The sequence below is a fragment of the Buteo buteo genome, chromosome 6 (assembly GCF_964188355.1).
Source record: "Buteo buteo chromosome 6, bButBut1.hap1.1, whole genome shotgun sequence".
NCBI classification, from domain to species: domain Eukaryota; kingdom Metazoa; phylum Chordata; class Aves; order Accipitriformes; family Accipitridae; genus Buteo; species Buteo buteo.
In genome coordinates, this window is record NC_134176.1 from 6,878,998 (window position 1) to 6,895,858 (window position 16,861).

General features: G+C 46.3%; 1 protein-coding gene across 1 annotated transcript in view; it reads right to left on the reverse strand.

Moving 5' to 3' along the window:
* RTN1 (reticulon 1) overlaps positions 1-16,861 on the reverse strand; it is a 121,303-nt gene that overhangs the window by 46,764 nt on the left and 57,678 nt on the right. The window contains exons 2-3 of the mRNA XM_075029596.1: positions 5,592-6,329; positions 1,023-1,805 (exon numbers count right to left, since the gene is read on the reverse strand). Coding sequence (XP_074885697.1) covers positions 1,023-1,805; positions 5,592-6,329 — 1,521 coding nt within the window. The remainder of the gene's footprint in view (positions 1-1,022; positions 1,806-5,591; positions 6,330-16,861) is intronic.

A 16,861-nucleotide genomic window follows, 5' to 3' on the forward strand; every position in this document is an offset into this window, starting at 1 on the left:
TTAGAGCTGGCATCTTGCAAAGAATAAAATGCCTTTTTCTCTTGTGCGCCTTGTGAATGAAGCCAGTTACAGGCTGCAGGGACGCCTGGCAGTGTCAGTGTGCAGTGACCGCGTGCTACCCTTTGGTCCTCAGGGTTTAGCTCAGACCAAAAGCTGGTGGTGGCTCTGAAGGTTTGGTGGGTCCAGTCAGACCTCAGTGCCTGGCACAACAAGCCAGGACCTGGCTGGCTCTACACTGGCTTTGAAGGGATCCTAGCAGACAAGTGCCCTTGAGCTCACCTGAGTACCAGGGAAGTGTCATGCCTTTCCCCCTCCCAGAGCTGGATTAGGGAAGGGGCTTTCAGGGGGGCACACAGGATGCCCCAACGCACACAGAGCTGGGATGAGCACCCCTAAGCCACCCACCTCCCTGCACTAGCCTGGAAACATACACAAAGCCCTCATTATTCAGGATGGAGGGTGTCAGCCATCATGAGAGAGATTGGTTTAAACTGCACCACCTTCAGAAACACGCAGACGCACCAAACCCAACCCCTTTCCTCCACCAAATCTTTCTTTTTTCCTAACTGTATACTCAAAAACATCATCCTTACATTTTTGGGAGGGTCAGGACCACCTCCCTGGTTACATCCCTTCCCTGGGGCAAGACAGGTAGTATTTCAAAGGAAAAATGATCATTAGTTGCTCTTTGTCCTCCAGATGCCTGATGTACAAATCAGTCTTATGTTACTGGGGTTCCTGCTTGAACCAGTATCTATATGCTTAAGCCTAAAAATTATTGTTGCTGGTATTTTTAATTTTTTTTCCTAAGGGAAAGGAAAAGGAGAAAAAGAAGAGGATGGGAAGGTCAGAGATAATGTGTGCATTGTCACAGGTATGCCCAGCTTCAAGTTGAGGTTATCGAGTGCCAGCAGCTCCCCAGGCTCAGCACTACTAACATCTCCCCTGCAAGGAACAGGCAATTCTCCCTCCTCCCCCTTCTCAGCAGCATGGCAAAAACCAACATAAACATCTGCATTTACCTTTCTGCTTATTTAAAAATGGTAGTAGGGGTGAAGCCAAGGGACTTCTTTTGCCAGAGTCCTTGGAAGACACTTTACTTTGGTTAACAACAGTTTCTTCAATGGGTTTCTTCAGGATTATTCTTTCCTTCAGCTCATCAGTGCTGACAGCAGAGGTCGGGGGCTCAGCACCTACTTTTGGTGCAACAAAGGAGCATTTCAGGTAGGATGCGGACTCTGCCAGGTTTTCCCTGTTCATCCTGCTCTCTGCCGTTTTACTTGCTTCGTAGTCTGAGGCGTCAGTGCGCGAGCTGTTCTCTTCCTTGATAATGTCCATGACCATGGGCTTCATCAGAGGGGAGTCCTGCTCCCTCTTTGGGCTCTCTTCGGAGGCCGATGAGGCATCGCAGGACTCGATGATGAGCTCGCTGTCAAGCTCGGCCTCCCGCTCCTCCCGCAGGATGCTGTACTGGATGGAGGGGGAAGCGGGTGACGGAGGGGGCCCTCCAATGTGGCTGAAGGTCATGTAGTTGGAGTGCAGCACCTCCTCGGCAGCCAGTGGGTCCTCCGAGACCAGCTCAATCTCTGAGTCTCCTGACTCAGCGCTACTGGCTTCGTTATCCAGGGGTGAAGAGACGGCAGGGCGCCCAGGTTTGACCCTCTGGTCTCGCTTCTCAGTGGAAAGGGCTGGTGACTGCTGTACCTCCGGGGTCTCAAAGGAAAAGCTTTTTGCTTCCTTGATGGCACTGAGGAGTTCATCCTCTGACAGGCTGCCTTTGCCCTGCGACTCTGAGCCGGATGGTTCTGCCACCCAGAAAGAAAGTGGGGAAAAAAAAATTGTTAAGAATGAGATTTTCTGGCTGCTTACACAACAAACACAATAAATTTCAGGCCAGCACGAATCCTTCTAGCAGGGCTGGTAACATAGACAGAATGTCTCCCCGTCTGGGATAACTAACACTAATAACAGCTTGTCCTTACAGAGCATTTCCCATGCACATACTCATTATAAAAGAAGTATCATTAGCATCATTTACTGAAGAAAAAGCTAAGGCACAAGGCAATGCTGGTCAGTGCTTGGCCAGTGGCTCAGCAATATGGTTTTCACCAGGAAAATCACCAGTCACGAGGAATGTGGGCTCAGGCCACACATGACAGCATCTGACTGTCATGGACAGATACGGGTCTGTTCTGGGGACAAATGCACACAGAGCTGGTGGGTTCCTGACACTGCTGATCATAACAACCCATGTGTAGTTACTAGTAGTTTTGTCAAACTTTAACTTTCAGGTGTGGAAAGTTCCAGGTCAGAAACTTTTCTCAGACTTTTTTTTTTTTTGGGGGGGGGGGGAATTCTCTGTTTGCTTTTATCTCAGCTGGGTCCAAGAATGAAACTCATTTTTTTACTTTAATTCTTAATATCATTAAGAACTACATTAACCAAATAATGACTGACCAACTTGTCACCCAAAATCTGAAACAAAAAATTTCTCTGCATTTTCTGGCTCACACTAGAAGAAGACAGTCTCAGAGAGTGAAAATGAGCTGTTGAAAAGGCTGGCTGGTCATCCAGGATTAGCAAGGAGCCCACAACCTGTACTAGAAAGGAACCTGGCACCAGACATCCCACCTGTTCTGCCTCCCTGCATATCACTCTACCACATGGGATTTTGTAATGAAATAACAAAGAAAGTAAAATTGCATGTAGAGTGTTCACAATAAGAGGTGACGGAGGCAGCATGAGGTGCATCAGCAGCTGTCTTGAGTTACTGCATGGGGAACAGGCTTCACTTGATCATTCACAGCCCATCAGCCAGCCTCAATCCCAGACTGCACCTGGTGCATCAGCAGCAAGGCCAGCCAGGCCACCTGAGCCTGTCAGTGCCAAGGGGGACCACGGTGGCAATTTGCATCCGATCCCCTGCCGGCACCTGGCCACCGCCGCCTCCTGATCACCGGTTTCCACTTTGCACTTCACTCACCCAGAGACTGCTGCCATCCACACCCAAGACCCTCCCTTTTGGGGGAAAAAACCACTGAATTCCCCAGTTGCATTGAAACAGCCATCAAGCACACATGGAAGTTTGTCCTCTGGACTCTCGAGTGCTCATTCACTGATTTTATATCATTATTAACATGACAGGGATCACTAAGTGGCATTGCAGGCGTTAAGTGTTCAAGAAAGCCATCAGTAAAAGAGACCCCCAAGTTTTCTCCTGCTGATGCTGGTAAAGAGGCCCATGGCAGAACACCACCTGTGTCTGCACATCTGGGGACCACAGCGGAGTGTAGGGAGGTTTCCAGGACTGTTATGACACACTCCTGTCCGGATGCTGGGAAGTTTCTGTTGCATCAGCTGCACTGACCAGGACCCTATGCATCCTTTTCCTCTGGGTGCAGGAAACCCATGTGTGCTGCACCACTCTCCTGCATTACCGCATGTGAGCATTTTCTCACTGAGCGATGACTTAATCCGGCACGTGTCCAAACAGGCATGTGATCGCCAGCCCTTGTAGCGCAGCAACGCGCCGTCCCTTGGCTTCATCCTGCTCCTGCCTGCGCTGGCAGTTTGTAACTCTCAGCCATGGCATTTACCTTGCGAACAAAAAAGTCCTTTGTGGCCAGCAGCAGGGTGTCACATTTACCGCTGGCATGGGGAAGCGTATAAATACCCACTGCCTTTCAGTGCCAGCGCAGTGTATGAACAGACCACGTCTTCCTTCCACAGAAAGATGATGGCCAGTAATTAAAAGCAAACTGTTTTCAAAAGTCCTGATCCAAGCAGGGGGGAACTGGGGGCTTCGCCAGAATGCTTGAAGGGTATCTAGGAGCAACGACTTTGCTGGGTCACTGAGTAGAAATAGCAAGGGCAGGTTTTACATTTCTTCCTCGCATATGAACGCGGAGTCTGAGCGCAGCATGTCCCCAGCTGTGGGAAAGGGGGGAAATCCAGAGAAAACACCCTGTGGGAGCCAGCCCCTAAAAGAAGATGCCTGCTTCTTTCCTTAACGCGATAGATAAGCAGTCTTTCTGGCTTTCCAGCACCCCGATGCAAGGCAGTGGGACCTCCCAGGGCTGTTTGGGCAGTGCTGGCAGTCAGCTTAACCCATGGAGAGGAATATTCCAATGCCAGCAATCATGCTAGCCACACCAGTGCCTCCCAGTAAGGCAGCAGCCCTGAGGCTCAGCCACACACTATTCAGCTGTTACGATGGGATACAGTTAACAAGTGTCATGGAGTCAGCTTTGAACAGTCAGCAAGGACTGAATAAATAACAGTTAGTGCCTGAATTTCTTAATTACCTTGTAGTGCAAAAAGTGTTAATCGATAAAAAACGGCATGCCTCAGAAGTAGCATGTGATGTCACGCAGTCAAATAAAAGAAGAAAAATGGGACTTTAATGTCTATTTATTATCTAAAGTTTCTGGCTGATGCAGGCAGGATAAAATCATAGCTGCGGTGGACTCTATCTCTTTTTGTGTGCGTGAAAGTGTACAAATGCACACTCGGTTTTGGATAGGAACTAGGTATTTCTCTACGGGTAGATACTAGTGTGAGTGGAAATCCCAGACTGCCATTTTAAGGAAATTCCAGCTGATTTTTAAGTGCTTCTAGATGCCATCAAAGACAAAGCAATGGAAATTTCAGCTTGGGGATGTTCATTGTCAAATGTTCATTGTCAAAGGGTTTTGGTCCAGGACGTTGAAATTTAATTTCAAGTCTGAAAATTGTTTCCTGTCACAGAACTTTATTCCTTTTAAAAACACTATACTACTTTCATATTTTAGCAGTGTATAATATGGAAAATGAGGAATAGATATTATGTCCTACTGCAGTAATCAGACAATAAAAAATGTATAAACATGGGATTTTGGTGCTTCCCCAACAGAAATCAGGAGCCTTTAAAAGAGACTGGCCCTTTGTCCCTGCAGTCCCCTTTGTAAATGAGGTGACAGCATTTCTCTCCTCAGCACTTTCTAAAAGCAGCACTTTCACTTGAAAACAGCACTTCACCTTATTCTCTCCAAGAGCAAAGAGGTGTTAAAACAGCCATTAAAACAAAAAAAAATGAACCCAGACACTTGCAGCACCCTGGTCCCACACACCTCATTTCCTCTCGGAGCGTGGCCAGCCAGGGTGACCAAGAGACCCCAAAATCACTGGGATCCAGCCCAAACTGTTGGCTGGCTGACAATACCCCCAGTGACACCTGCCAACTCACAACTAAAAATCCCCATGGGGACCAGGCTCAGCAAGCCTGGATCTGACCCCAGCCACGCTAGTGAGTGGCTCTCGGCAACTTGTTTCTGTGGATCCCCAGCCCTGTCTTCCCCTCTTTTCACACAGAAAGGGCAGACCATCCTGAGCAGCGTGTTAGTGATGGGCAGCACAGTTCGCATCCTCCTTCGGTTGGCAAAGCATGGTGCCTGAACAAAGTAGAAACACCTCCAGCCATGGAGACCCATTAATGTCTGCTCGCACCCCCTTAGACCCACCCCACAAACCCACAGTAATTCTCCAACATGTAGGGCTACAATTGCAACCACTCTATGAATACCAAAAAAAATGGTGCCATGCACAAGCATTACCTGTGCCAGACGACGGTGGCGTAACAGACCCCGGGCTGTCATCTTCTGGCTCTGACACCGTCACCGTTGGTACCACCTCATGGCTCGGCTTCAGGCCGGTCTCCGGCTGAGTCGGGCTCGACTCTTTGCTGGCAGCTTCCCCACTGCTTTCTGTCTTGGTGAGCGTGATCTTGACAGGGGCTGTAACCATGGAGGCACTGGGCTGATCTCCAGACCTCGTGTCTTCAAGCAGGTCTTGCTCTTTGGCTGTCTTCGTGTTCTCCGAAGCCGTCCGCTGTGGTTCAGCAGTGTGGCTGGACCTAGTGGGTACTCCCTGGTACTTATCGATAAGGCCTGGGCTCTCATCTTCTGAGTCAGGGTCATGTTTTTCTTGGTATTTTATTTCTTCTGATCTACTTATGTCCATGTATTTATAAGCTTCTACTTTCATGGGATCTGCTAAGGTTTTATCAACTTCAGTAGACTCTGCAGGAGTCATTTCTATTCCTGAATCTGAGCTAAACAAGCCACGGGACTCAAACCCAGTCACATCTTGAACAGGATGCCCCAGCGTGTTAAACCCCTCTGTGCTGCCAGAGCAGGGAATGGGGCTGTTTTCCTGCTGATAAATGCCCGTGAAATAGGTGGAGTCCCGTGGGGTGGTGTAGTGGACGTCCGAGATCAGAGAGGTGTAGAAGGAGCTGTCACCTCCATTGGCAGTGGAGCCATAGTCAAAGAGGTGCGATGAGGCTGTGACACCTAAAGCAAAGACACAAAAATGGTGGGCAATGAAGAGACAAATGCCTGCATGCATCAATCTTTCTGCAAAGCCATACTCGTTCCCTGCTGGTTTTAGATTCAGTTTGTGCACCAGGCTTGGCTTTGCTTGGAAGCTCTTTGGGACTGTCTCTTACTATACCTTTGGGCGACATAGTGGCACATCTGTCAGATGAGGCTTCCAGCTGCTGCTGTATCTTAAAATAGCTATAATGATCCTGATAGCTGCTAAGAGTCCCCGGCCAATGTTTACCCAGCCTGTGCATAAAAATCTCCAGTGATGGCAATCCCAGAACCTCCCTCACAATCTGACTCAGGGGCTCACCATCCAATAACCATAAAAAAAAAATCCAATGTCCAAAACAAAAACAATCCTGAGCAAAAAATTTATTTTTTTTTTTTTTTAAATACAGAGAAATGGAAGAGTTTCACCCTAAGGAAACTTTTCATTAAGAAAAAAAAAATGCTGGACAGAAATTGAAATAGAAAGTTGGTAGGCAGTTTTAGGTTTCATTTGCTCTTTTAAAAGTAGCCACCCTAAATTTGTGAAACACCAGGGCAGAGACTAAACATCCTCATTTAGTGATTCCCACGTGCCCAGAAAGCTGTATCCTGTGTGCATCATCTACAAAACATGCTGGCATGAAAGCAGTTAAACCTCTACCCACGCCCATGCATCATTTTCATACAGTACTTCTAATTCCCGCTGTCAAGCTTTAAGTGCCTGTGGATGACGCTAATTAAATTACAAACAATGGCCACTCTCTATTTGCAGCATTAATATAAAGCACAGCTCGATGATGAGAACAGCAAGATCTCCCATGAGGGAGGCAGGATGTGGCGAGACAAATTTTTATAGGGGCTGAGGGAACGGGTATGTAGAGGAACAAAGCTAATGTCTGCAGGAGCTGGTGCCTATAGGAAGGCGGTAGCCTCTTAACTGCTTGTGCACTGATGCTCGCTGCATCGCAGAGGCTGGCCGCCTTTCTCCGACCTCTGCTCATCACCCTGCAAGGGATGTGGGGCTCCTGACCTGCTCCACATGTGCCCAGTCCTGGGCTACCATGCACAATGCAAACTTAACAGTAATATTAAAGGGACATTGCTGCAGCTGCAAAGCCAGAAGCTGGGAAATGTCAGTGTGAAAGCTCCTGAGCTACTTGCATTTGGTTATCTTCTTTCTCCTTGCACACACATAATGATACCATCACAACTACTTTTTCCCACAGCCCTCCATGCATTAGGCATGTGCTGCTCATTTAGTGAGTCCTGAAGCAATTTCTTTTCCCCTTAACACCGTTCAGTGTGTAGCTGCAGACTTTGTTTTACTGCAAAACCCTGCCGGATTTTACATGCACAACCCAAGCCGTGCACAAAGGCAGAATGACCATTTCCCTCACGATATTTTTGCATCAGTTGGTACTATGATGACTTGCAAGCAAATTCTCTTCCCTAGGCCACCTTTAGGGTGGGAACAGTATGCTCCTCCTTTTACAAGGGAAACTTGGCAGCATAGGGAGAAAGCAACCCCGAAGTGCCACACTTTGCTTTTCAGCCTAACTATGCTACCTGCTCCTGTGTGTCCATCCTCACTGACTGCAGGTGCTGCCCACCAGCCCTCACCGCTTATCTGCTACTGCACACACGATGCTGACAGCAGCTCCATCCCCACACTCTGAAAGCCCGTGGCCAGGGATTCGCGGCAGCTGCCTTTGCCATATGAGAGCGCAGAGCGAGGGGTGCTGTAGCTAGCAGGAGAAAAATTATCATCACCTTTCCCAGTTATTCCTGGCTTTTAGTTTGCTCTTCTCACCACTATGGAGCACTGCATAGAACTTTTCATAGAAATATTTATGATCAAGCCAAGATCTTGTTTCAGAGTGGTGAGGGTCGCTGCAGAGATTTTTCCTATGCATGTGAGTTTGGGACTTTTTTTTCCTCTCTATCTGTGTAACTTTACATTTATCTACTCTAAATTTCACCTTCTACTTTCCTGCCAGCTCACTCAGGGCTGCAAGATCCTTTTGTACCTCGCTGCAGGCAGCTCTCATCCTCACTGCTCCAAATGACTCAGTCTCATCAGCAAAGGTACATGAGAACAGAGCCTAAGCAGAAAACCACAGTGAAACCGAAGCAGAAAGAGGGCTAAGCTGGGCTGCCCAGCCCCCACATCTGGTCCTACCTGACATCATCCAGTACCTCGCAAAGACAGCTCATACCCAAAAAACATTTCTAAATGATCAGTAAGCAAAAAGGCATAGGTTCTTTTTCTTGCAAATATTTTTCTTGCTGAACTTGCCTTTTTGAAAATTATCAATAAACAGGCTTGGATTTTCACAAATGTGTTGGTTAGCTGGAATTATCTGATGCATTGTTTATGCCAACATATTTCGGGCTGTGAATTGCTGACTACAGACTATTCATGCCTGTTGCTGCCAGTATCTGCTGTTTGTAATTTACTATTTGTGCTGGGTGAGTGGCTGCCTAAATCACGGGGTTTCAGGGCTGCTCTTTCATTAGATGATTCCTCGGTGCCTACTGGGCCTGATCCAAAGCCCACCGAATTCACTAGAAAAGTCTCATTGATTCTGAGTGGCTTTGAACGAGCTCAAGATGGCTGAGCAGTACTTTCTGCTCTGGGTGCTCATGAAAAATACACCGTCACAACACCATCAGTGAGCAAAAAATCTGTTTCTACAAACATCCCACTATTGCTAGTAAAGAGAGAGCACAAACATAGTCAAAGGAAATTGAAGTCACCATCAAACCAATATTCATGGATGCTGTTTGCAGCATTCATTTCTGCTTTGTCCACTGTATATGCGAGCCAGATGCACATGAATTTGCAGCACTTAGTAATGCTGATCAATACAGCAGTGAAAGGGTTTCTAATGCATTTGTGTCAGGTGCTTCATAGCAGGAGTTATAGCAACCCAGGAGAGCTCGCAGGAGAACCACTGTGGTAAAGAGAGCCTGGGAAAATATCATCCTATTCTTTATGTTATTCATCAACAGAAAGAAAAAATAACCCTGAAATAGTCATCAACAGAAACATCACTTCACATTTTCAAATAGTACAAAACCAATGCTGTAGCAGATGTTAACACAACAGCTGATTTAAAATGGACTCACTGTCGATCATAAACCTTTTTTTTTTTTTTCTTTCTGCAGTGGTTTTGCAAATAACAATGAAACCAGAAAATGCATTTCTTACTGGGGTTCAGGAGGAAGACAAAGAGTTAAAGGGTGTGTGAGCATGTCCATGTGCATGTGTGAGTAGAGAGAAGGTTCACATTAGCAGGACATAGAGGGATCCCAAATCTCAAGGCAACTGCAGAGTCAAAAGCACTGAAGACAGCTGAAATTGCCTAATTACTAGGATTTAATGCAACTCTATTTCCACAGGGAATGATTTAAAGCCATTGGTAAAACTGCCTCTTATTTGGGAAGTGTGAATCTATCAGCTATTAGGCTGGCTATTAAAGACATGGAAACCTATAATAGCTGAGTAGATTTTTGCTGAAGAATAGTGTATTCAGAGCCTGGTGATTAAGCAATGCCCTCTCTGACTTTAAGTTTATTTAGTTCAATATCCGTGGGAAGGAGAAGCCTTGAATAGCACTGGTAACTGAGGGCAGTATCAGATCTGAATTTACCCTTGTTACAAAGGCTTGGTTTTTTTACTCTGGACTTCCCTCAAATGTGCCCAAAAACTTGCCTGCCAATTCAGGTAAAGCAAAACTATTCAGCACTTGAGAGCAGCAGTCATGCTTTCTTGTAATATGAGCCCTCGGGAAATAATTTCACTTCCTGTGACCAGCTAAGAAGTAATGGGTCTGATTCAATCATTCAAGCACAGCTGAGATGCGCAGCAAGTTACATGTGTTTTCATCAGCAGTAAAGGAAAAAAAAATTTGAAAATGACTGTTTTGTTTCCTCAGAATAACTAAGTGAATGCTCCAGAAATCCTCTCCTACAGCACTGGATTTAGAGCTATTTAGCAATTGACACAGGAAATAATTTAGAAATCATTGGTTCCATGCAGAGTAACTCTTAATTTAAGAAAGGCAGCTGAAGCCCAATTTGTATCAATGCAAGCTGAACTACTGCAGTACACTGGAAGAGGAAATCAAAAGTTAGCTGAGGATGATAGACAAGAAAAAGAGCTAATTTAAATAAAACTGCCTTTTTTTTTTCCCAACTAGAGTATGCTCAGTGTTCTTAAAATTGATCACTTCAGAATATTGTGTTCAATTTTCAACAAAATAACCAGTTTCCATGTTAACCTGCCTTTCTTAATCTTCACATGCAACTCTGGTGACCTTCAATGGCACAGACAGACTGACACAGAAGGACATGAAATTTCAGTTCTGCAGAACAGCTGGCAACCCTGCAATGTGAGGTTCAGTATTTATTTTATGTCAGTGATTCGGTCAGAATTATTAATTTTTCAGAAGAGGGGGGGGGAACTAATCTTTAATTAGATGATGCTATTTTTACAGCCTGGAGCTGCACTGAGAAGAGGAAGGATCTTTGGTTGCAACTGGAGGAATCAAGGTTTCAGTGACCTTTTCAGACAAAAGCAGAATAGTGTGAGCAAGCCGCTTCCAGCAAATTCCTGTAAGTCTTTTAAATAGTTGGCTCTGACTTTTGCTTTGGATACTAAGCCTTAGGAGCCGCTACCGGCTACCCCAGTTCTGCAGGGCTGGTGGCTCCCAGGAGCAGGGTGTCCCCAGCTCTCTCCCGTGTCCATGCAGATCACAACTTCCTGGCGACAAGATCCACCTTGTCCTGTTCAGACAGTCCCTGACTTGTGGTAATTTATGGACTAGAGATAACAATGAACAAAGGCCCATAAACAAGGGGAGTACTCTTGTTTGCCTGGCTCCAAATGATGCTAGAGGGTCTCTCAGGCCACATGGCACTCCCAGTACCTCAGCTCTTTAGGTGTCATCCAGAGACTTTAGGTAACAAAGAGGCCAAAACTGAGCGACGAGCATTTTCGGGCACAGCAACTTTGCTCTGATCCAAGACTCCTGAAGGTACCACAGAGCTCAGGGATATGCAGTGACTTTCTTTCAGCACTCAGACTAAAGCCTGGTTCTTAAAAAGATAACCTATATTGTCTTAAAGACTCAAGGAGGTGGTTGAGCACTTTGCCAAGCTTTTTATTTCATAATTACCCTCTTGCCTAGAAAGGCTGATTTCATAGCAAGGCTGACTGTCTAAATCCAAGGAGCCATCATGGCATTCCATTGCACCTGACAGTGATGCAGGAAAGTCCTATTGCCCAGACCTTGCCACCACCTAAACATCTGTATCTGGAGATCAAACCACAGCTCAGGGTCCTCTCTGATGACGAGCACAGACCATGTTTCCCAGCCCCACATCAGCAGCTTACATTCCAGCCTCTCCTTCATTTTTATTATTCATCCATGACCACCATATAGATGCATCTTCCTGCTTGCTTCCAAATACACAACAAAAGTAGCTATTAAACAACCTGCCTTTTGTGTACCATATTTACAATTTTGTCATCAGCCACTAGCAAAAAGTCTATGCTTGACCTTGGCTGCTTCTTATTCCTAACATCCTTAAAAAAGGAGAAATAAAGGGAAAGACTTTTTACTTCTGTTCTTTTGACCCTTATATATGAAGTCTCACTGTTTCTTTTTAGTTTCCCAACTCAGTTACCTTCCTTTTTAAAACTCACATTATATTGCCTTACTATGATCTCATCTGTAGTCATATACATCTTTATATAGATTTTCAGTGTTTTATCATGTTTCCACATCTCTTTACAGTACCCAGATGGACAGCAATCCCAAGCCTATCTGCAAATTCAAAGCACACCCTGTTGTCTTAGATCCAGACCAAGCTGTTTCTTCCTCTCTGCTTGATTTCAAGTCCAACTCAAACCTCAGGAAAGCTCCGCAGATTTCCAAACGTCCTTTGCTAGTACCACTCCCAGCAGCGGCAAGGGCAGCTTGCACGAATGTCAGAGGCATCTCTGAGCCCCATGCCAAATCACACAATGCTTCAAAGTAGGCTGGCTACCCCCAGGGATATTTGAGGGTACCACTTGGAAGCCGTGCTCTCAATTTTGCAAGACCCTTCTCCATGAATTTTCTAACCTAAGACATTTCAATATCCATGCAAACCTCAAAAGTACTTACTTGAGCACTTGTGTGTCAGCTCAAGTAGAGTTTGAAACCCAAACAGCTGAGACCTCTCATGCCAAGTGCAGGCATCACCACGTTGTGGATAACAACACGAAATCAGCTCTCAGTCTCCCCGGGATTAGCCTTTCTCAATAGCCAGAGCCAGCTGTCAGCCCTGAGCTATACTACCTCCAGATGCTATAGGTTAGATGCAGACAGCAGCAAGCTGCTTGCAAGAGAACTGCACCAGGCATGCATCCCTGGTAGCAGTGCCAGCTATTCCCAGCTGCCAGGAGATGGTGCTCTTTGTTTTAGCTCAGGATTTGCAAACCCACTTTACAGGTTAGCAACTTCTTTTCCTCCAGAACTCTCATGTTGCTGACTGCAGGAAAGATATAACTCCGCAAGTCACAGCACTCGCAAATATGAAGTATATGGCCATACTCTGAAAGTCATTTTGAGATTCATTTGCACAATAGATGCTATAAGAAAATTGGATGTATCAGAAGGATACATGCTCCTACTCTATTATTTCCCCCTGGCTCTCTGCATGGGTCCTGAATGTGTTGGGGAAACTCAGAACAGCAAGAAGGCTGCTTCCCGCTGTCTCAGAGCAGCTGACAGCTCTGCGCCTTAGCTCCTGGGGACAGGAATGAGTCAGTGCATCAGCTGTGCAAGTTATTCATCCTTCCCCTCCAGATCCCACAGCAGCCAGAGGAAACGCTGCTATGCAGAGAGGCTGGTGCTGTCTCCTGCACAGGTAGGAGGGCAAAAGGATGGGGGGGGGGGGAATTCTCTTTACACTCCGGTTACTCCATTGACTTCATTGGAGTGACTTCTGATTCATCCTGCCCGAGATGGAAAGCAAGTCCTAAACTCAAACAAGTTAATGATATGCTTTGATGCATGTAAAACCCCTTCTGCAGATCAATATGCAGAGGATACGAGTTACTACAGCCTCCAGCCCCAGAGCTTTAGCTGTGTATTACAAGCAGGCATTGCAGCTTCCAGTTCCAGGGCTTCCTCATTTCAGTCCTCCATGTGCTAAATATATGTGGGGGTGGGGGTCAGCTGGGACCCCAGCCCCCAAAAAACCTTGGCTTCTGAGGATGAGCATCCTTTATGAACTCACAACCTCCTGGTAAGTACAGAGGCTAGACCAGGGGACAAATACCTTTCAGGATCCAACCCCTGGATGTCCTAACACTTTTAGGAATTTCAGTTTGGGGGCTGCCTGGTTGAGACACTCCCCCCAACAGCTGGTGCCAGGGCACCGTCATGTTATACCAAAGCGTGGTTCTTCCATGTGGCTTCCCAAGACCCTGCCTGGGGGGTCCTCCTGTTGCCCCAGCTGACTTCGGATTTCTTCCAAAAACTGGACAGGCACGGATCAGGTCCTGGCTCAGCTGCTGAGTACTGCAGCCCTGTCTGCAGGAGAGATGTGTAAGAAACACTGATGAGCTTTTAATACGGTTAAGACGGATCCACTCTTGGGAACGCAGGACGCACTGCGCTGCCGGCACCATCATCCCGGCAGACTATTAACAGCATCTTTTTTTTTGTTGTGGACTCTGCACCACAAGAGCTATCATCTCCCTGCCAGCACCACTCTGAAAAGATACCAGGGTCCATCTTTTTGCTGCTGCTCAGTAGGCACTGTGGGTGTCATGGTGCGCCCTGGACCAAGCCAAGTCAAAGAGAGGAGTGGAGCTTGGTTTGGTGATGCTGAACAGCCTCAGCTCCCACAGACATCCACAGAGCTCATGGCATCTGACAGGGGATGTTCAGCAGGTTCCCCAAAGCCAACCAGCCAGTGTGCAAAGTGAACCCATAGTAAATGATTCAGCAGTTCCCACCCCCACATGCCCTCTAGGTTTCTGCTTCAATAAATGGTTTCAGAGAGCTCCAGTTTGACCTAGCAGTAAAACCCTGGTTTAAGGTCCATGACAGCCCCCCCAGTACTCTAGGCAGCATGAAAAAATCAGGAACACTGAAAAACAAGCCCTGAGAGGAGCACAAGAACTGTTTGAAATGTGCATAAAGTTGCAAATGCTCCTGCTAGAAATGCAGCTGCAGCAGATTTTCATAATTATCAGAAAAGGATACAAATATCATTTAGTAAGTTTTAACAAAAGTCTGGTTCAGGAAAAATGCAGGTTTTCACTCCTGTGATATGAGTAACGTGGCTGGCCGGTAGGGTTCAGCGACACTAAGGTACTGCCTGAAATGTTATCAAATGCATTTTGCTAAGGATAATTAAACCCTGCTTATGAGAATAATTCATTCTTATTTCACTGTAGTCACATTTCCCCTAGAATGATCAAACTCCACTGAGTACCACTCCAAGCACTAAATGAATTAGCACCTAAATCATTCTTTTCAATGACTTGAAATGGGGCCTAACTCCCTTTAGAGCACTAGACACCAAAGTGTCTCACAAAATCTGGATGTATTTGGCTAAGTGTCTTTCACCTTTAAGTTCTAAAATACCTAAATCCCATTTCAAACATGATTTAGGAACTTCAGCTATTCACTGTTTTTACCCCCAAACTCTGTCACTCTCCAAACTCAGACCAGGTTGTCTTTCAATACCCCCTGCAGAAACACCTTCTTCCCCTGCCCAGCCTCCATCCCAGGGCTCTGCCACAGGCACCTCCTGCACATCCAGCCCCACCTTTGCTGCATCCCAGTTACTTAAAAATTCAGCTTCACATGATTGTTGTAAGGCAATCCACAGCAGCTCAGCTGCAGATTCAAACTTAGCCTGGAAAAAAGAAAAATGGCAACGCCAGCTGCTCTTGATGCTGCGATAAACCTGGGACAGAAATCATTGCCCTACAGCTTCAGGCTCTTCAACACCCAGGGAGAGAGGGCTTAGCAGCAGGGAAGTAAAAGCCAGTATTGGAGAAGGGCTTCTACTGAAATACAAGTCTTTGAGCAAGAGCCTGATGCACATGTGGAAGGGACTGCTGAGTTTTCTCTATGCCACCTGACCGCAACACCTCATGGAAATCCAGCTATTAAAAATTGAGAAAAAAGGAAGAAAGGGTCGCTTTGCACTTGGCTCCCCATCCCCGAAGATTGAAGCTACCCCAGTGGCATGAATCTTCCAGGAAGACAGAGCGACAATAGCAATGAAGTTCAGCTGAAATCACTGAGGGCTCTCGAGAGGAAAATTAATTTTGTGACGATGCATAACACCTACAGCGATGTGTCAGGCACGGTAATTCAGGGAGAAAACCAGCTGTCAGGCACTGAGGGCTGGGGTAAATCAGGAGTGCTCCACCAAAGGCACTAGAGTTACACCTGCGTAAAACTGTCACCAGGGAAGGAAGTACGAGGCCCTGGGAGCCAACAAATAGAGTCTGAAGACAAGGCATTGTTGGCCACAAATCAGGATCAAATCTAATGCCCAAGGGACAGCAGGGAAATCTAGGTCAGAGAGGACACGGCGGCGCGAGGCTGATGCAGGCAAAGAGACAGAGCTCAAAAATCACCATCTAACTCTTTTTTAACCCAAGGTTTTCCCATCGCAACATGACCTGTGCCAGAAAGACCAGATGACCAGTGTATGCTGGCTCCTGGCGATCACCTTTATTGGCAGCAATAAAAACGTTAGGAGAAAAGACCCTGTATAGCATCAAATAGGACCTAGAATATATAACATCAAGGAGGAGTGAGGGAATATGAGCAACATCAGAAAAGATTATTTTTTTTAATTTATAAAGAGAAACAGGGAGGTTCTGCTGAGGCAGGTGAGGCAGCAGGCTCTGATCCAAGTGCTAATGCGGCTTCCTTGCATGTTAAGTGATTTCCCTTTGTTTCTAGAAGGTGGGGGCACCAAGGGTGCATCTGAAAGTCAACCAAAAAGTTTCAAAAGTGTATTAAAAGCTAAACCTCTCAAAGTAGTGCAGAATGTGGGGCAGAGCCACTGCAGTCATAAATCAGCATCAACCTGCTGGCTCCAGCTTCTGCTTAAGGAGGATCAGGCCATATGTGCTATAACTAATGCTATAAATGTCCTTTCCTTCAAGGTCTCTCCTTTATTTACCTGCCACTATGTATCTTCCCCTGCAAAAGATGAGTTTACTCCAGAGACAGGAAAAATCCTTCCCGGACATTTCACTTCCCTGAAGGACCTTTTTAGAGACTTATTCCACCCTTCACTCTACTTGAGTGAAGAACCGATACAACTACAAGCCACTCCATTTCCTGACCATGAATACCTGACACCAAAAATATTTGCCCACCCAGGAGACCAGCCAGAAAGTCTGAAGTCTGCACTTTGAGCAGAGGCATAATTAAGGTTTCAAGGAACACAGGTTAGTTGGACTGTCCCCCTCCCTGAAAGCC